The 21,446-nt window shown below is 45.5% G+C and overlaps 1 protein-coding gene across 8 annotated transcripts in view; it reads left to right on the forward strand.

The window, feature by feature from the left end:
• IFT80 (intraflagellar transport 80) overlaps positions 1-21,446 on the forward strand; it is a 112,584-nt gene that overhangs the window by 33,275 nt on the left and 57,863 nt on the right. For 7 of the 8 annotated variants that reach the window (XM_054982590.1, XM_054982593.1, XM_054982591.1 and 4 more), the window contains 3 exons: positions 7,388-7,497; positions 10,913-11,002; positions 12,352-12,489. In XM_054982590.1, coding sequence (XP_054838565.1) covers positions 7,388-7,497; positions 10,913-11,002; positions 12,352-12,489 — 338 coding nt within the window. The remainder of the gene's footprint in view (positions 1-7,387; positions 7,498-10,912; positions 11,003-12,351; positions 12,490-21,446) is intronic. The other variant, XM_054982594.1, reaches the window with a different exon arrangement.

Below are 21,446 nucleotides of genomic sequence, written 5' to 3' on the forward strand. Positions count from 1 at the left end.
CCCAGGCACCTCCCAGGGACTGGACGATCGGCCCGCAGCCTGGCCAACTAAGGCAGCCAAAAAACCAGCAGGGAAAAACACCCGGATGGGTTGAGGGGGATTCCTCATTTGGCGAGGACTCTGAGGAGGGGGAGTTTCTCTCAGAGGAGGAACAAGAGCTAGCCTCGGCATCCTCTGATCAATCCATTATGCTATTCCAGATGGAAGATTACAATTATTTATTGTCCAAAACGCTTTCAGCATTGGACCTGAACAAGTCTGAAAAAAGAGAGGAGGAGGAGACTGCCCCACAGGGGGCCAAGTCTAGACCTAAGGGGAACAAGGAATTTTTTTCCAGGGCTGATAACAACCCCAGAGTTTTTCCCTTCCCCGATTTCTTTGAAAGGCAGCTTAAAGCAGAATGGTCACTGCCAGCAGCCACCAAGCAGGTCCCCAATATCATGAAAAAGCTGTATGCATTGCCTAATTTTGCTGACGAGCTCTTGCAGGTGCCGGTCATAGATGCTCCAGTGGCAGCACTCCAGTCTCAAGGACTCCTCTCCGAGGATGGACAGGGCATGATTAAAGACGGTCTCAACAAGAAAGGTGAGGCAATTTTAAAGCGTGCACATGAGGCCATGGCCACTTCCATAAAGGCCTCCGCCATAGCCTCTGTGGTCTCTAGGGCAGCTGTAGTGTGGACCAGGAGGCTGATCCAGTTGCTGCCTCAGAACAACAGTAGACTGTTGGAAGGAGCCAACAGAATACTTAAGGCCTGCACTTTTACGGCGGACGCTACATTAGATTCACTGTCTATGACGTCCAGAGCAATGGCGTCTTCCTCAGCCATGCAGCGCATGTTATGGCTTCGGGTTTGGCAAGCTGACCTTCAAGCCAAACTGATCCTGATGTCCTACCCTATCCAGGGCGGCAAGCTCTTTGGGGATCAGCTAGAAAAAATCCTAGTCGAAACTAAGGACAAAAAGAAGGCGCTCCCAAAATCCATCAAAAGACCGGAGAGAAGGTCCTTCGGCTATCATTCTTTTAGATCTCATCACACATTGCCTAGAAGCCGACAGGATCAAAAGCGCAACTGGACGCTTCCCCGAACCCAATCACGCAGGGGTCCTTTTCACTCCAAATTCAACAAACAGCAGGGACATCGTGGTGGCAGGCAGGACTCCGAGGACAAAGGGCAGAGACCCTGACTCGCAAGACGCTCCGGTGGGGGGACGATTGCTCAGGTTCCAGCAAACCTGGGTAGAGTCCAAGGTGGATGCCTGGGCATTAGAGATTGTCTCCAAAGGCTATGCGATAGAATTTTCTACCTTTCCTCCGGAGCGATTCCTCATCTCGCCACTCAAGAAAGACCCTCACAAGAGGGGCATCACAGTTCAGGCCATGCAACATCTACTCAAAATAGGAGCCGTCGAACCGGTCCCCGAGGAGGAAAGGGGGCAGGGAGTTTATTCAATCTTCTTTACGGTTCCCAAAAGAAATGGCGACTGGAGGTCCATTCTGGATCTCAAGTACGTGAACAAGTTCATCAAGTTGAGAAGGTTCTGCATGGAAACTCTTTGGTCCATCGCAGAAGCTCTTCAACAAGACGAATTTCTAACATCAATAGACTTGATGGAGGCTTACCTACACGTACCAATTACCCCAGCTCATCGGAGATTTCTACGATTCTGTATACAAGACATTCACCTCCAGTTCAGAGCGATGCCCTTCGGGCTGGCAACAGCACCCAGGGTATTTACCAAGCTGTTAGTAACACCTATAGTCTGGCTCAGGGAGAGGGGCTACCAGCTGCATCCCTACCTGGACGACATTCTAATAAGATCTCCTTCACGAGAAGCCTCAGTCAAGGAAACAACATTCGTCATTCAAGTTTTGGAGAGGCACGGCTTCCTAATCAACAGAACCAAATGCTCTCTAAATCCGTCGCAACGACAAGAGCACCTGGGGCTTATACTCGACACCAAGGAGGGCTCTCTGTTCCTTCCGAAGGAGAAGCGGACAAAGCTCATCCGTTTAGCTTCGGATGTAATCAGGCAACCATCGTCATCGCTTATGGACCTATCCAAATTGATGGGGCTGCTGGTAGCCCACTCAGAAGCCATCTACTGGGGACGATATCATCTCCGGCCTCTGCAATCAGTGCTCCGACCTTTTCAATTTCAAATAGCACACAAATCCAACCTCAAAATACAGCTCCCTCTGCCAGTCAGGGAGAGCATGCGATGGTGGACCATAGAGGGCAACTTACGCCAAGGCAAGAGTTTCCTATCTCCTTGATTTGTTCAGATCTTCACGGACGCCAGCCTGCTCGGTTGGGGAGCGACGCTGGAGGGCCATCCAGCCCATGGGGAATGGTCCGACACAGAAAGGAAACTGCCAATCAATGTACTGGAGATGAGGGCGATCCTTCTAGCCTTGAAGTATTTCAGAGACCGGATAGCCCATAGCCATGTCCTGATATGAGCGGACAATATTTCTGCAAAGGCGTATATCAACAAACAAGGGGGAACCAAGTCCTCACGTCTACAACGAGAAGCCAACAAGATCATCGGCTGGGCAGAACTCAACCTCCGGTCACTACAGGCAGAACACATCAGGGGAATCCTCAACGTCCAAGCAGACTGGCTGAGCAGGGAAGCTCTCCATCCGGGGGAGTGGGCCCTGAAGAGAGAGGTCTTCCTACTGGTGTCAGAATGCTTCGGCCAGCTGAAGGTGGATCTGTTCGCCTCTCATCTAAACAACCAACTACCGAGATTCCTATCCCGGTACTACCATCCTCGAGCAGAGGGGACGGACGCACTCCACTCTCAGTGGCCAACAGGTCTCCTGTACGCCTTTCCACCACTACCTATGATTCCGAAAATTCTAAGAAAGTTGAGGGAACAGCGAGCGACAATAATTTTGATCGCACCCTGGTGGCCAAGAAGACCATGGTTTTGCCACTCTACACCGCATGTCCATAGCACCTCCTCTCAAACTCCCAATTCAACCGGATTTGCTCCAGCAGGGACCCATATGGCACCCCAAGCCGGAGTGGTGGTCGCTGACCGGCTGGAAATTGAGCAGAGACACTTCCTGCTAGAAGGCTACCCTACAGAGATAGTTTCTACTCTATTGGCATCCAGAAAGAGTTCTACTATCAGAATCTATAATTCGGCATGGAAAGCTTTTGTTCGCTGGTGTCAGCGCAAGAAATTCAACCCTACTCAACCCTCCAAAACTACGGTGTTGGGTTTCCTACAGGAAGGGCTAGACAGGGGACTGCGTCCCGCTACGCTGAAGAAGCAGGTTGCTGCCATAGGTACGGTACTACCGGCGTTAGGAGGGACTCCACTGGCCTCACATCCTCATGTCCAAAGGTTTCTCAGAGGGGCTACTCTGCTGAATCCGCCAACAGTACACAGGTTCCCGACTTGGCAACTGAACGTGGTGTTGTCCGCTCTCACGCGACCTCCATTTGAACCCATTAGAGATATTCAGCTGCGTTGGCTAAAGCTGAAGACCATTTTCCTTGTGGCCATTACCTCGGCGCGCCGTATCTCAGAGTTGAGTGCCCTATCAATTCGGCCAGAACTGTGTATTTTTCATAAGGACAAGGTGGTCCTCCGAACGGATCCAACCTTCTTGCCCAAGACCCACTCAAGATTCCACAGATCTCAGGAGATTAATCTCCCATCCTTCTGTCCGAATCCCACACATGCAAAGGAGAGGGAATGGCATAACCTTGACGTGAAACAGGCTCTCAAGGCATACATAATCAGGACTGAGTCGATACGCCAATCCGACTCTCTTTTCATTAACATCTCTCATCCTAAGTTGGGCCACCGCATGTCTTCTGCTGCTATTGCCTACAGTATAAAGTCATGCATTCAGGAGGCTTATAAAGCCATGAAGATGGAAGTTCCGTCGGGGATCACGGCACATTCGGCAAGGAGCGCAGCTACTAACGCAGCTCTCAGGAAAAATGCTTCAATAGAGGACATATGTAAGGCCGCTACGTGGTCTTCGTCTTCTACCTTTATCAAACATTACTACCTGCACACGTATGCTTCGGCAGATGCGGCCTTTGGCCGCAGAGTACTTCAACACGTAATAGAGGACGAAGGATCCATCCCACCCAGGACATAGGGAACTGCTTTGGGAGCACCCAAGATGTCCTCCGCCTCAGAGGGAGAACGGCCCCTTGGATACTCACCGAGAAGGGTCCTTCTCCTCTGAGGAAAGGAGGACATCTTGCCCTCCCAGGATCCTCGTACGTTCTGTGTCAGTATCGTGTTATGTACTCTATATGTTCTTTTTTACGGTTCAGTTGTGTAAAACACTGTTGTGTCCTTCTTGTTCGACTAATTACGACTATTGATGTCGTCAGTTGATGGTGTTCTTGTATTTTTTACTTAATTGTGTTTTCCTCTTCATCTCAAGAGTGACAATTTATTCCGACAGCTTAGGAATAGACAGAAGGAATACTACTGAGGGGAATCACCCGAACTGAGGAGAGAGGGTGGTCCCACACACACCAAAGGAAGAGGAAGAAGTTTTAACTTCTTGCCTCCCCGATTGGACGGTGGGAAACACCCAAGATGTCCTCCTTTCCTCAGAGAAGAAGGACCCTTCTCGGTGAGTATCCAAGGGGCCAATCTCTGGAGAACCTATCGAAGAAGAGAAGTCCCTTGCTGCAGGACAGCGACCAGAAAAGCCTATGTATCCTTGCTTTCAGACAAAAGTTTTCTTGATCAAAGTTGTCATGCCCTGACAGAATAGGAAGTAGTCACCTATGTATGCAGCCATGTCATATTCAAACTCTTTTCCTTCTTCTGATGCAAGTTTCCTGACATTTGTTGCATTATCTTTTCTCTTGCCATTACTTTCTTTACCCTGCTTTTCTTCTTAGTGGGGATTCATGTAGTTTACAGAATACAATTTAAATTTTTAAAAAAAGAAAAAATTGCACAATATACCACATTCTGGCATAGTCCTACAGAATTTTAGTCTGGTGGCACCTTAGAGACCAGCAAGATTTTCAGAGTGTAAACTTTCAAGGATCAGAACTCCTTTCTTTTGACAGAAGAAGGGAGCTTTGACTCTCAAAATCTTACACTCTGAAAATCTTGTTGGTTTCAAAGGTGCCACCAGACTAAAATCCTGCTGTTCTACTTCAGATCCCTTGTGGGATAGTCCTAGATATGTCAGGTTCTGCCTTGGCTGTCGCCCGGTGAGGCGCCAGCCTGCCAGACTTCAGCCTTAAAGGACCTTCAGGGAATCTGCGGGAGCCCACTCTGTGGAAGGAGGGGGGTATACCTCACCCTCACACCCTCTCAGTCCACTCACAGGTTTCTTCAACCTGACATTGTCTCGGCTGCCTTGCATGACAGGTCCCCACCCAGCTGCCGGTCCCAGTCTCTACTGTTCTCTCATTCCTTCTTCCTACACAACCCACCACACTCTGTGGGTTGACTTCCCTTATATCCTGTCCCGCATTCCAGGCTCCACCTGCCAGGCCACAACCCTCATTTGCCTCCTAGCATTGGCCTGGGCTGCCTCAAGCAGTTGCACCTGGGGTAGCTAGTTTGACTGCGCTGGACAGCTACAGCTGTGATCTCTTGGCTGGCTGCCAAGCTTCCTCTGCTCTGAGCTTCCAGCAGCCTCAGCTGGTCTCTATTACTCCCTTCCCCCCTGTTTGCACCTTGGGGCGTGGCCCTGTGCTGCTTCTGCTGTCCTGCCGGTAAGGTAGCTGTCTGGTTGGCTGATGGCTGGCTGTCCCTATTTCTTGTGCCTTCTCCCTCTGTCCTGGCCCCCTCCTGGCTGTCCATACTTCCCCTGTCAGGGCTCTTAGTCTCCCGCTGGAGGGTGGGGCTGGCTTCCACCTGCTCCTTCTGATCCTCTGGGGCTTGGTAGCTGCTCCACTTTCCTGTGGCTGGGTTGCCTCTTTCTCCCCCTATATTGTTGGTCCGTGCTGGCCAGGGTGTCTGTTGGGGTGGCTGGGTAGTGGTCCTCCAACTGTCTCCCACCCCCACTTCTTGGTAAGTCTGGGGGATGAGCCTCAGACTCCGGACAAGATACACCAGCTTGACTCACGCATGGCCACAAGTGACAAGCTGTAGGTTAACCACCTAAGGCCACGAGCCCTTTGGCTTGTGCTTCTGGCCATATCAAGGCTAATTGCCTGCAGTAGAGGAAGAATAGAAGCTAAGCCCAGATCTCAACTGACAAATAGATGTTCCCAACCTTCCTCTCCTTGCTGCTGCTTCCCTTCCCTTCTTTGTTTGGTGTAGTGGTTAAGAGTGTGGGACTCTAATCTGGAGAACTGGGTTTGATTCCCCACTCCTCCAGTTGAAGCCAGCTGGGTGACCTTGGGTCAGTCACAGCTTCTAGGAGCTCTCTCAGCCCCACCCACCTCACAGGGTGGTTATTGTTGTGGGGATAATAATAACATACTTTGTAAACCGCTATGAATGGGCATTAAGTTGTCCTGAAGGGCGATATATAAATCAAATGTTGTTGTTGTCTTTTAACTGAAGTATACATTATGTGAACTACTGGCCGTCCTCTAAGAACATATATCCTCATCACAGTATATTTTGATCATCTCTAGTGTCTCTTTCCTTTTTTGACTAACTTTTAGGACCAAGTTGCTTCACTGTGATACTGTGCTTCAAGATACAGTGCTCCGCTTCTTCTGTTAGCAGGGAGTTAACTCGTGTCATTTAAATCCGGAAGCAGGCACAGTGCCAACCATGATATAAAGATTAAGCATTTGTTTTAGACATAAAAGTCTCCATGATTATTAAAGTAGACTACAAATTAAGTCTTTAACATTGGTGAAGTCTTGACTGATGTAACTTTCGTTATCACTGTTGATTGAATGAAGAGTTTGACTCATGTTGAGTAGAGCTCTGACTTCTTAATTTGTTTATTTTATAACACAGTTTTTGTGGAATTTTAGAAAGTAGAAGAACAAAAAAAATTACAGTTCACTAAAGACTGGAATTATAGAAAGAAGGGGCAGTTTTTTGTCCTTGTGACTTAGCTGGAGTTTATAAATTTTATTTAACTAGAGCTGTACATTCAGTGGCTTACATTACCACAGCTAAATCAGCACCCCAACTTCGAGTTGACCTTTAGCCACTAGGTAGAAATGTACAGACTAGTGTCGATAGACCATCCCAGATAATGCTTTATATGCCTCTGTGCAGTCCAGACTGTAACAATATGCAACACAGTTTATCTTATCCTTGCTTCTACTACCATCCATTTTGTTTAGATTTTAAAATAGACCATATGTCACTGTTAATAATTAGACCTATCTCTGCTTATTAACTAAAGATTTTCTGATATTTCAGCACCCCCACCCCCACCCCGTCTATCAATTTCTGTTGTATTTTTACAGGAACACCAATATATTCAGTAGCGTGGGGTCCAGATTCAGAAAAGATTCTTTACACATCAGGAAAACAACTGATTATCAAACCTCTTCAAGCAAATGCTAAGATTTTGCAGGTAGCATTAATATGAAATGGCATGTAGCATTGCATGTGTTTGCTGTATATCAGACAGTCCTAAATGTATTAGCCTTGATTTGCAGCTCTGCTCTAGTCTTTGATATGCACGTGAACCTAAAAGTTAGACAGAGCTGTTACCATTCATTTTTCAACAATAATCTGAATGTGAGGAAAAGTGCCAGTTTATGTAGTCTTGGATCATAAGTCTTGTTTCCACCTGTGCAGGACACTTTTCTATTGCAGAGGCAGTATTCCTCTGTGGAGCACATTCTCTGGCATTAGGCACTTCTCATGCAAGACTGTTGTCTTTCAGTGGGCCAATAAATGCCAGACACCCGAAAAAGTAGTCTGCTGTGGAGGATTGCCTCCTCAACAGTTGAAGAGGACTTAGAAGCCAAGACATAGTATTCCATGTTTGAATTGGAGCCCTAGCTTTACACATTGGAGCAGATGAAGGCAGTTATTGCTCATTAAAACAGGAAACATTCTGACCATGTTATGTTGAGATTCTAATTAAGCTTCTTAAAAGATGATATAACTATTTAGTTAAATGTCTATTTTAGGGACCATGTAATAATATAAGCCTCTGGATTATTTAGGCAATTAGGAGTTGACAAACACTATTTTTAAACATAGTTAAACATTCCATTGGGACAACAGATAAGGATAACTTGAATTAGACAAAATTTGAACGGAAGGCTTGGCTTTCTACCAGTGGAACAGAACTTCCTTGCCCCTCCCCCCTTCCTTTCTACTACAGCTCCAAACAATCCCTGAAATCTTGTTCCTGGGGGACAGAGGACCCCCCCCCCCCGGGAGTAGTATGAGGGAAGAGTCAATAAAAATCACCCTACGTTATCTTGGTGGAAATTTTCTCTGGGATTCAGCACCAATTTAGAAAATACAATTAATTTTGGTACCAATATAAAGTTTAACTGTGGTTAAGAATGTCAAGGGAAGTGGGTGTGGAGGGGGTATACCCAGTCTTGCAGCCCTCTGCTGATTGTTTAACCATTATTAAGCAATTGGGAGTGATGTGAATACAAAAAGGCTGAAAAATCGGAACTAAACTGATAAAACAATGTTGCACCTATGTTGCAGGATGTAAATATGAATTTTATATTGTAAGATTTATTCCATTTTAATTGTTCAAAATTGATAAAAGTATAGAAAGGTTGTGGAATTTCTAACTTTTAGTTAATGAACTAGGCAGTTAACTAACATGTTGAGGATCCTGCAAATGCAGAGGTTTGCCCATTGGTGGCTGAGCTTCCACATGTAGGAGTTCCATGTGCACATCCTTCTGGACTTGTGTTCTTTCCAAAAGGATCAGGATAAAGCAGATTTGGGAAAGAGTGTATTGAGGATGAGTAGATTGCATGATCCATGATCCATCAGCAAAAGGCTCACAGATCTGGTCACAGATCTGCCTGGTTTTCTCCTATCAACCTTCCTTTCCAACTACAGGAACGTTTCTTTCCATGGTTGCTAGACTCACATAAAGTAACAGCCAGACAGGTTAGTAAACTTCAGTGGGAAGGGGAAATTGTTCCCTTCTGCATCTTCCATGAGCAACGCTGCACTGATGGAGGAGGAAGAAGGGACTATAAAAACAAATAAATACATTAGCAACAGGTAGTGCCCAGTAGTATACTACAGAAAGTACAAAGTAGGATCCCTTTACCATCACATCTCTCTAAACCATTTCCTCAGCCATGTTACCTGTGTAAGAAGGCCTCCCTGAATAATATGGGTTTGCACAGTTTTATGGAAAGCCAGAAGAATGTGGGGCTTTCCTGACTTCTTCAGGCCATTCCATAAGTGGAGGCCACTACCAAGAAAACGTGTATGGGCAGATGTTGATTTTGCCCAGCTGCAGGATGGTACCTGCAGAAGGCTCTGTTCGGATGAGCAAAGCTGTCATGGTGGAGCATAGGGAGAGAGGCGATGCCATAGATATGCAGGACCAAGGCCATGAAGGGCTTTGTATGTGATAGCCAAAACCTTGAATTGAGCCTGGTAACTGATGGGTAGCCAATGGAGTGCCTGCAGAATGGGAATAATATGTATGCTCCGTCTAGCTCCTGATAATAACCAATCTCTGGCATTCAACTGGAGTTTTCAAGTTAACTTTCTGGGGAGACCAGAGTAGAGTGCATTACAGTAGTCAAGTCTCGATGTTACCATGTCATGGATCCAGGTGGCCATATCATCTGTGTCGAGGTAGGGGGCCATCTTCTGGGCTAGACTGAGTTTGCATATTTTGCAGCTGTGTTAACTTTTTTTTTAGTAGCGGTACTGGATCCAGTATAGCCTCTAGGCTTTTAACCAAGTCTGCAAGAGTCAGCTGAACTGCATCTAAAGTGGGGAGCACAATGCTCTTCAATATCTCCACCTTCCCAAGGAGCATCATTTCTGTCATATCTGGGTTCAGTTTCAATTTGTTTGCTTTCAGCCAGTTGATCATAGCTATAAGGCAGGACTGAGAGTTTCTACTGTATCACTAGGGGATTTGGATAGTGAGATACAGAGCTGGGTGTCATCTGCTTATTGATGACATCCAATTCTATAGCTAAGAATTATTTCTTCTAAAGGCTTTATATAGAAGTTGAAGAACATGGGGGAATAAGATTGCACCCTCTGGAACCCTGCAAGATAATTACCATCCTACAGATAGCTGGTCTCCAGCAGTAACCTTTTGAGTCCTTTTCATGAGCAATGATTTAAACCAGTCCAAGACAGATCCCCAGTTACCCGCTTCTGCCTCCTAACGCCCCAACAAGTTGGCATGATCTACTGTGTCAAAGGCTGCAGATAGATCCAGGAAGAACAAGAGAGAAACATGACGTTTGTCTACATTCAGATGGAAGTCATCCACTAAAGCCACAAGAGCCATCTTCATCTCATAGCCCAGCCTAAAGCCAGATTTAAAAGTATCCAGAGCACCAGAGTTATTCAAGAAGAACTGCAGTTCATCTGCTGCTCTCTCAGTCACTTTACAAAGGGGCAGATTAGAGGCTGGGCAGTAACTAGCCACAACATTGTTGTCTAGGGAAGTTCTTCGAAGTAGTGGCTATATAACTGCTTCTTTGAGTGGCTGAGGGAAGGTGCCTTGAGTTAGTGGCTTATTTATGACAGATATCAAGAGATCATTTATTCAATATCTACATGATGTTAGCAGTCATGATGGGCAAAGATCCAGAGAATAAGTAGCGGCCTTCACAGATGCTAGTCCTGTCAGTATCTTTCACTGTAATGGGGTCAAAATAAGTGAATTAACTGGCAATGGTACTATTTAATTTTTTGAGGCAAGTGTTGTATACAAAGAATAGTTTCTTTTAATTGAAGTTCTTCATAATATGCAAGTAATAAAAATATCTCCTAGACTGTTTGTTGTATCTCCTTTTGCCTAGTGGAAAGCCCATGATGGAATTATTTTAAAAGTTGATTGGAATTCTGTGAATGATCTTATCCTATCAGCTGGAGAAGACTGTAAATATAAGGTGCGTGTTTTTATTTAATTACTATATCTTAAATTATTTCAGTACAATCAAATAGACAGTATGTCACCAACCATCACAGAAGCATGCAAATAAGTAACAGAAGCTTCGTATATTTTTTAGAATATGGCAGCAATCTTCCTTTTTGGCTAAATTCGTATGCCTTTCCCCAATTTTGCTAAGACAAAAATAGATTTGAACAAGCAAAGAGACAAAGTACTTTCATGATAAAAATAGTTAAATAAATAGAAAAATTAAAAGTGTAAATGTTAAAGCTATAAAATTAATTACAAATGGCCACTTATATATGGGGTAAAACCTCCTTCTCAAGGCGTACAGACTGTTGTCTGTTTGGGGAGATGGCAAGTGTGGGTTTAGAAAAGTATACCTGTCCTCACTCTTTCCTCATTCCATGGTACTGACCTTAGGTATGGATGGATGATTGATTGATTGATTGACTACCTTTTTTCTGAAGACTCAAATAGCTTACAAATGCAACATCTGAAAAATTACAAATGCAATCAAGCCCAATACTTCCAGCATCATACATAGAAAGCTTAAGCAGCCTGAAATACATAAGAATCCACAATCAGCTATCCACCAAAGATCCACTTTCAGCCTCCAACACAGGTTCTGTGAAACAGGATGTTCTTCCATGCTGTACAAAAACAGGGAGTGTTTGCACACTCTGCACATCCTTGAGCAGATTGTTCCCTAACGTTGACTCTCTAAGCAAGGTCCTTGCTGGAGGTGATGAGGATTGGACTAATGTGTAGGAGGGTGCAGCTGGAGGCCGAGGTCATGGAATTGGTGCACAGGAGTATAACCTGTGAGATGATATAGGTGAAGGAATGATTCTGTGCCATACCTCCTTTCTATCAATCACTGAGACTTCTACCATATAAGTGGTTGGAGCAAGAAATGAAATTGTGTCTTCTCCATTTGCACATTGTGTATTGTAACTAGACAGGACTGAAAGTCACCATTGCTTCCCCTTAATGTACAATATTGTAGCATGCCTCTGAATTTTTAAAATAGATTTATACTTGTAATTATTTGCCTTTGAACCTCTAGTTCAGCTTCTCCTTACTTTACCATATACGGATTCCTTAGGAGGGCTCTGGTCACAACCAACACTCTTTATTTCCACTCATCTAGCCCCCCTCCTTCTTTCCTAAGAGGCCTGCATTTAAACCCAGGGTAACAAATATTTTTTAAGAAACCATGAGCAAGCAGAAATAAAATGCAAAACATTACAATGCTCATAAACTTGTTACATGTCTTTGAAACTGAGAAACTATTTCTAAATATCTTTAGAAGTGATTTGTTTTCATTTATGTTTAATTTTTTAGGTGTGGGATAGTTATGGTCGGCTGTTGTATAGCTCTCAGTCACATGAGTACCCTATCACTTCCGTTGCTTGGGCTCTGGATGGGGAGTTATTTGCTGTGGGGTCCTTTCATACGTTGCGTCTATGTGATAAAACAGGGGTAAGTAAAAACCTTCACAAGGTCTAAATATCAAAATGGACTAATAAACTAGAAAATCATTCAGAAAATATACCTTGATTATAAGAGAACACTGCTAGTTTTTTTTTGGTGTCTGCAATTTATTTCTGAATGAATGATTCCTTGCAACTCTCCTGTGGCGACTCAGGAACAGCATGAGATGCATCTCATTAAGGGAGAAATCTCCTAATATCACAGATACCCCATCTTGAGTATTCCAAGTGCTTTCTGCTCACACGCAGGCTATTCTGGATCCAATCCATTGTGCCCTAAGCAAGTATGTTTGTTGTTAGAATCATGTATTTTGTAGTTCTGAAAGTTGATGGCTCATTCATTACTACCAATTTAGAATACGTTATGTGATGTGGGAAGCTATCTCCTTTGACTGATGATGATGGAAGTCAAATTAATTGTTTAAAAATCTCTACAAATCAAACATGTCTGATGAGACTTTCATCCGTTCTGTTGGAAATGCTGATGGTGACAGTCCATATTGAAGAGTATGTGTTTCTCTGTGGGCACACATGCGCTAGGTTGACCAAGATTAGTAGGGCCTGTCACATGATCAAACCACATCTCAGAGACTGTTAGAGAGTTGAAAAGGATTTGGGTTGCTAACTTGGAGAACTGCTGCACAGATGATGTACCCAAACCACTACCAACACCTTCAAAGCCACAGAACGTTGCCAGTAATATGAAGCCCTTTTTTCCACATAGTGAATAGTGTAGGTCATGTAGTTTTACACATGAGCCTCTTATCTCAGCATGGAAGTAGTGAATCAAGCTCTGAGACGGAGAAAACATTTTTTTGTTTCACTCTTGTTTATGAGAGTAATTTTATCTATATTTTTGTAAGTATTGTTACCCCGGCACCCCCTTCACCCAGAACTCAAAATGGGACAAAGCTACAGTAAAACATAAGCCATAAATTATAATTCACAAACAATAATGTATGTAACATATTAGACATTAGGTACAAATAATTTTTCCATGTTTCTATACCTTACATTGTTCAAAAAGTATTATTCAGCTCACATATACACCCTCCAATATTGGAAAAAAAACTTCAAGCTTGTTTGCCATTTATTTGTTTTACTTTTAAACATATTTTATTTTAAAAGGTTGGCATATGTAGTTTTATATTTTAAAACTTAACATTTTCAATAACAGTCTTTTATTTGTGACCAGAACTGTAAAAAGGCAAATGGCTATTTCTTCCTCAGATTGACTAAACCTCTTGGTAAAATCATTTGATTTCGAGCAGGAGTCCCCAACTTTTTTGACCCTGCAGGAACTTTCGGAATTTAGAACAGGGTGGTGGGCATAACTACAAAACAGCCGCTGCGGGAGGTGAGACAACCACAAAATGTCATGGAGTGGTGTTATGCATAATTTTAAAGTAGTTCCTCAACTTTTCAGGCAGAAAGTCTGTTTAACAGGATGCTTTTTAAATGAACATATTGTCTAAAATATTTTCTTGCATACACACACAGTAATGTAATGAAGATCTTTGTGCAATGGTGGCAGCCATTGCCGAAGCAACTTTTAAATAAACTGCACAGCCAATCAGATGCCTTGCCGAGCAAAAGCCCCAGTTTCTAAAAACACTTCAAGGGTGCCAGGGAAGGTGTTGACAGGAGCCATGGTTTAGAGACAAAAATGTGTACTTTCTTAAAAACAAATAGCACTTTTGTACTTGAACAACTGGAATTCCAAAGATATGGTTTGTATTTGAGCCATTAAAGCAGATATATGTAAAAATCCAGAATATTGGTAATAAAACACAAGGCCCATTTTTGTTTCCCTGTCTCACCTTCCACTGTACATTTTATTTGAACATAATTTAAGCATACTTTACTGTAAACAAGTGAAATGTAGGGTTTCTGGGGGCAATGGTACAAGAAGCTGCAGAATGGTAACTTCATAAGAGTACCACTGCCATCCCTTTCTACCAGTATCCTATTGCATGAAATGGCTATTCTGGGTATAGGAATGTAAAATACCTTGTCATCTTAAAATGCATGGCATAAATAAGATTTTTATTCCCATTAGCCTCTCACCTCTCATTTCAGCTACTAATGTATCGCTCTCTTTCCCGTTCTTCTCCCCCTCTCCTTGAATGCTCTGTTGCGTGTCTCCCATTCCCAACAGTCTCTCTCATCTCCATCTTGCTGTCTCATACTGTCTCCCTCTCTCACACATCTCCCTCCCGTATGCATCCTTGTCATCCCACTTGTCCCTGGCACATGCTGTCTCATGTCCCAGTTTCATTTTTGTGCTAGATTCAAGTGATTGCTTCCTTTCAATTTTTATTCACTTTTCAATTATTTCCTATTAATTTCAATGGGCAAATTTTAATTGACTGTTACATTTAAATTTCTTTTCAGAATCTGATGATATTTGGTGGGATGGAAGCCCTCCATGAGGGAACAACACCTGCTGAACTTTATCCATGTGTGTCAGCACTTTTGTTGTGGGAACAATTGAATTTTGATAATTTTAAAATTATTCTTCTCCCTCTGAGGCAGAGGAAATCTTGAAATGGGTGATTTCCACCCGCTATTCAAGGAGGCAGGAACTAAAAACTGAACTTCCTGCCTTTCAGTGGATGTCACCCAGTTCCTCAGTTTTGTTCCTGCCTCAGTAGGAAGAGCAGCTACGCAGGTATCTAAGTATTGCCTACTTTCACTTTTCTAATTATTCCTTTTTCTCTATACCTCTAAAGCTTCTCTGGCCCTTTTCACACTCACGGTCAAAATCATGATTTCTCAGCAGTTGACCCAATCGCAGTGGCTTCTGATTTGTACCTGCACGTTTTACACTGTCCACTGTCTATTTAAGTGTGCATCTGTTTTTTCATTTTACACTTGTTAATGGGTCCAGTTGCGGGCTTTGTGGGTGTTGGATGTAACGTCACTCTTTTTTTAAAGTTTGAGAATGATGTGACGATGTGACGTTGCTTCTTCATTTTACTACAAAATCCTGCCCCTCCCTGTGTTCTTTATTAGTTCATTGGCCCTGTATCTGCCCCAAAAGTATTTCCTTGCAGGGAGCAGTCTGTTTGGGGATGCAAAAAGTCCCAGGTTCAATCCTTGGCTCACGGCCTCTTCCCAACCCCTCCCCCCCACCCAGCCCCACAGAGCAAGCGCACCCAGCCTCTCCAGGGTGGCAGGTGGGTGGGCTGGAGCATCGCTGCCTCTTCCCCCCTCCCAGCCTCGCAGAGCGAGCGCACCCAGCTTCTCCAGGGTGGCAGGTGGGTGGGCTGGAGCATCGCTGCCTCTTCCCCACTCCCAGCCTCACAGAGCGAGCGCACCCAGCTTCTCTGGGGTGGGCGGGCTGGAGCACCCAGCAGGTGGGCGGACGGGCTGGAGCATCACTGCCTCTTCCTCACACCCAGCCTCGCAGAGTGAGCACACCCACCTTCTCCGGGGCAGTGTGACGGTGGGCGGGTGGGCTGGAGCATCGCTACCTCTCCCTCCACACCCGGCCAGCCCCACAGAGCGATGCGGTTCCAGGCCATGGCCCAGCCTCACAGCGCATGTGTGCCAGGCTCCTCCATTATGTGTGATTATGGAGGAAGGATAAACAATGCAGAAACATTACTGCGTTTTTGATCTATTTAAAAATAAATGTAATCGCACAAATGCATGCAGGGTTGAGCTGAAGATGGGAGCGACTTTGGGGTCCACACTGACAAATCAAAAGGCAAGAAAGAGGAGAGGTGGGAGAAAAGCAAGAGAGGCATTCATACTGACATTAATCACAATGAGCGCGAATGGACAGTGGATTCAAAATTAACATCGCATTATGTGTGCAGGGAGAAAAAGCGGACAGAGCGTGGTGACGTCCTGTAACTACCTCGATAGTCTGAAACCGCTGAAAACATGGGATGCAAACGAAGTACTGAGACGATGGAAAGACCAAGTGTGAAAGAGCCCTCTGAGTCTTCTTGCTACCCCCTCCCTTCCAGTGCAGGAAGCTGCGGCTAGCCTTTCTGTGGCTCCCCCCCCCCCGTCTTCTCCATTTTTAAAAAAACTTTTTTCCTTCCTCTTCTCTGCCTTACCCTCTTTCTTTTGCCTACTAACGGCAGCACTTTTTCCCAGTTTTTGCAGCCAGTTTTTGCAGCCAGCCTTTGTTCCTTCCTGCTTTTTTTCTTGCTGCGCCAGCAGTGGCCTTTTTGGAAGTCCTTTAGCCTGAATGGCAGGTTGCTAGGGCATGGAAGCTACAGTGGCAGACAGCTTTCTTTCGGAGGGGGAGTTAGCAGCTCCTCTCACTGCTGTTCCCTCTGAATCCAGCACTTTATCCAACCTGATTGAGGTGCCTTGCAGCCCTACTCACAAGGAGTCCAGATGCTGCACCTCATGCTCTCCTTGCCACCTGGAAGCCCAGAAAGCCCTAAACAGCACCATACGGGCAGGAGTGGCGCAGCAGCCACTGAGGGCCCCTCCAGGACCAAAGCCTATAAGATCTGCTTAGCTGTCACTCATGGCCTAGCCAGCGCACCTCTACTAGCACTTCAACCACTGAAGGCCTAGCTAGCACTTCTCCAATATCCAGCCAGAAAACAAGGGAAAGTGAGGCCAGATCCACTGCCCACTCCAAGAGGCCAAGAACCTCCAAGGATAAGGATGGCTACTCAGAGGCACGACAAGCATCTCCTGACCAAGGAACTGTGAGTAATGCATCTAACCCGAGTTCCCTGGCCTTGCCCAGTGACATCATAGAAGTCCTCAGGCAGGTGGTAAGGGAGGAAATAGCTGGCTTCCAGCATAAGTTGAGCAAGGATGAAGGGTCAGTAACACAGTTATCCTCTGAGTCTTCCCCCATCAAGAGGAAACAGGGAGGCCACTGCCATGGGAGAGCCTATTTGTTATGAGGATGACCACTCTGCTTGGGCTCCCCCCCTTACGATGATGGTGACTCTGTAGACAGGGAAGACAAGGATTTCCTCTCTGATGAGGAACAGGAGGATACGAGCCAGTGATCAATCTGTGAGATTTTTCAAGATGGAGGATTAGTATTACTTACTGTGTAAAACCATGGCTGCCCTTGACCTACAGGAGGCCTTGGCCAAAGATGAGCCCACTACCTCTCCCTCTAAGCCCAAGTCCAGACCCAAAGGGAATAACGAATTTTACCCCAGATCTCACACCTCAGAAAAAGTCTTCTCTTTCCCTGAATGTTTGAGAAGCAGCTAAAGGCAGAATGGGCCAAGCCCATGTCTAACAAATTCCTCCAGGGCTGGTCAGAAAGTTATATTCCTTACCCTCTTTTACAAACCCGTTTTTACAGGTACCACTTGTTGATGCCGCAGTGACAGCCTTACAATCTTCCGGCCTTCTCTCTGCTAATGGGGAAGGTTCGATTTGCAACAACCTGGACAAGAAGGCAGACTTCGCCCTGAAAAAGACACAGAAAGCAACAGCTACGGCCATATGGACATCTATCATTGCATTCACTGTCGTCAGAGCATCCATTGTGTGGTCAAGGAAGATGTTGCAACTCATTCCTCCCAACAACCGACACCTCACAGAAAGAGCCAACAGGTTCTCAAGGCCACTTCTTTCATCGCTGACACAACTCTAGACACAATGTGGCTATCCTCCAGAGCCGACTATCACTCCAAGGCCATTGTCCGTGCTTATCCCATGGTAATAAGCTGTTTGAAAAGTAACTGGACCAGATCCTAATAGAGACAAAGAACAAAAAGAAGGCACTTCCCAAGATGTTGTATCTTGGGAATGACAGGAGGTCCATGTCAAGTCATTCCTTTCGTTCCCAGAGCGTACTACCCAGATTCTCTAGAAGCAACAGGGGATCCACGTGATCTTCCTTTCATCAGTCTTCAAGAAGAGGAGGTTTTGTCACCAATCACTTCGGCTGGCAATTCCAGCAGAGGAATGACAGAGTGTCCCGAGATGTCAAATCCATCAAGGCATGACTGCCAGCAGATTCCAGTAGGGGGCCATCTTCTCCTATTTCAAAGACGTGTGACTCAAGACTCTAGCAGACAATTGGTCCTTAGAAATTGTCTCCACAGGCTATTTAGTTCTTAAAAACCCCGCCAGACCGTTTTATCCTGTCTCCCCCTTCACCTAGGATCAGAAAAATGTCAGAGAATACAAGATGCTATTTGACACCTTCATGAAATAAGTGTCATAGAACCTGTCCCAAGGGCAGAGCAGGGGACCAGAGTGTATTCCATCTTCTTCACCATCCCCAAGTGAACCGGAGACTGGAGGGCAATCCTGGATCTGAAGTGCCTCAACAGGTTCATGAGACTGAGGCACTTCAAAATGGAGTCTGTTTGATCCATAACAGAGGCACTGTTGCTGGGAGACTACCGCACATCCCTTGACTTTCAGGAGGCCTATCTTCATGTACTCATTTCATTGTCTCACAGGAAGTTTCTGCAGTTCTGCCTGCAAGGGGATCATCTTCAGTTTGCCCCCCCACTTCAGTTTGTCCACAGCCCCAAGGGTGTTCTCAAAGATTTTAATCCATTTGATGGTCAAGCTACGAGAACTAGGCATCCACATACACCCTTATCTGGACAATCTCCTTATCCATTCCAGCTCTCAGCTGCAAGCTCAAGGGGATCTGCAAACAACCATCAATTATCTGCAGCGGTTCGGCTTTCAGCTCAGTCTTCAAAAAAGCTCCCTCAAGCCCTTTCAGAGATTCAAGCACCTTGGGGTAATCATAAACACCAAATATCAATGTGTATTCATGACCAAGGCCAAGGCGTCAAAGATCAAAGAAAGGGCCTTGGCCATAATCAAGTCCAGATACTCCTCCCTGATGACCCTAGCCAAGCTTATAGGGCTTCTCATCTCCAGCCTGGATGCCATTCAGTGGGCTTGGGTACGTTCAAGAAATTTACAACTGCTTTATCCCTTCCAGTCTTTTATCATGACCAAGACAGACTTAAACATCCAGGTACCACCCTCGGTAAAGACCAGCTTAAAGTGGTGGACCAAGATGCCAAATCTACTACAAGGAAAACATTTCAACATTGCCACACCTATGCAGCTGTCAACAGACGCCAGCCTTCTAGGCTGGGGAGCCATTTTGGAAAGGTCGCCAGCCCAAGGCCTATGGTCAGAAACAGAGAAAAAGCTTCCCATCAACATGCTTGAACTCAGGGCTATTTATCATGCCCTCATTCACTTCATCTCTCAATTGGCTGGCCGTCACGTACTTATAAGTATGGACAACGTGTTGGCCAAGGCATACATCAACCACCAGAGGGGGGGGGGGTCCCAATCGACTTCGCTTCACGAAGAAGCCTTGCAGATCCTATCATGGTCAGAAATTCATGTTGCTTCCATCAGGGCCAAGCACATCAAGGGCACCTCAGATGTACAGGCAGACTGGCTAAGAATGGTCACTGAAGCCATTTCTCTTCCTCCTCATCACCAGACACCTCGGCTTCCTCCAGGTGGACCTGTTAGCCTCTCTGATGAACTGCCAGGTAGACAGATTTTTTTATCCACAGTACTTCCACCCGGAGACAGAAGCAACAGATGCTCTGACTTTTCAGTGGCCTCATACCCTGCTGTATGCCTTTCCTTCCACTCTGGTTATCCTGAAACTTCTGAGAAAGACCAGTGAGCAGAGCGCAGACATCATAGTCGTGGCCCCATACTGGCCCAGACACCTGTGCTTCTTGATTCTTCTTCAGTGGTCGACACTTCCACCGTTGAAGCTCCCACTCTCCCCAGATGCTTCATCAGGGACCAGTGTGGCACCCACACCTGGAATAGTTCCACTTGACTGCATGGAGGTTGAATGGAAGCACTTCACGCAACTGGGATATTCACAGCAGGTGATCAATACCCTGCTAGCATCTAGACAATCGTCTACCATCAGGATCTATAACACTACATAGAGGGCCTTATTTCAGTGGTGCCAAAGAAAAGGCGTAAACGTGTCTGAACCCAAACTGAAATCCGTGCTCTTTCTCCAGAATGGCCACCCCAGTGGGTGCCCACCTGTGATGCCAAACAGCTGTCCTGGTCAAGGTACTACCATCTTACCAAGGTTTCAGCATCTCCAAATACCCACATGTGTCCAGGTTTCTTAAGGGAGTAGCACTCATCGATCCCTTGTAGACTCACAGGATTCCAACTTGAAGACTACATACTGTCCTATCTTCCCTTACTGGCCCTCCTTTCGAGCCCATTAATGAGATCCCACTCAAGTGGCTGCAGATGAAGACCCTGTTCCCTCCACAGTCATATCAGCGAGAAGAATATCAGAATTGGGAGCCCTGTCAGTTAACCCCACCCTCTGTACCTTCCACAAGGATAAAGTGGTCTTGTGGCCAGATTCTACATTCATACTCAAGGCAAACACCGCCTTTCATCGGTGCCAGGAAATATTCTTACCCACCTTCTGCCCCAACCCCTGGCACACCCATGGCACACCCTGGATGTTAGACGTGCCTTAAAAGTCTTTATATCCTGAACTGAAAAAATCAGGATACCCTACATGTTTATATCTCTGACATCAAACAACAATGGAAAGAAGTTATCCAGAACAACCATCAGTTGGACTCTCAGAGCATGCATCGCAGAAGCATATAAGTCACAGGGACTCAAGGTCCCCATTGGGATCATGGCACACTCAGTTCACAGTGCCGCAACTAATGCAGCGTTTTCCAAGGATGCCACGGTTGAGGAGGTCTGCAGGGAAGCTACTTGGTCTACCATCTCCATCTTCATTAAACATTACAGACTCAATAGCTACAACTCTGCAGATGCAGCATTCAGAATACAAGTCCTCCAACACGTACTACAGCCAGAGGACGATGACCCACACAAATGATAGGATACTGCTATGGGAGGTCCCATCTCAAGATGTTCTCCACCTCAGAGGGAGAACAGATCATTGGTTACTCACTGTGAAGGGTCCTTCTCCTCTGAGGACAGAAGGAC

This window comes from Eublepharis macularius, chromosome 6 (genome assembly GCF_028583425.1).
Source record: "Eublepharis macularius isolate TG4126 chromosome 6, MPM_Emac_v1.0, whole genome shotgun sequence".
NCBI classification, from domain to species: Eukaryota; Metazoa; Chordata; class Lepidosauria; order Squamata; family Eublepharidae; genus Eublepharis; species Eublepharis macularius.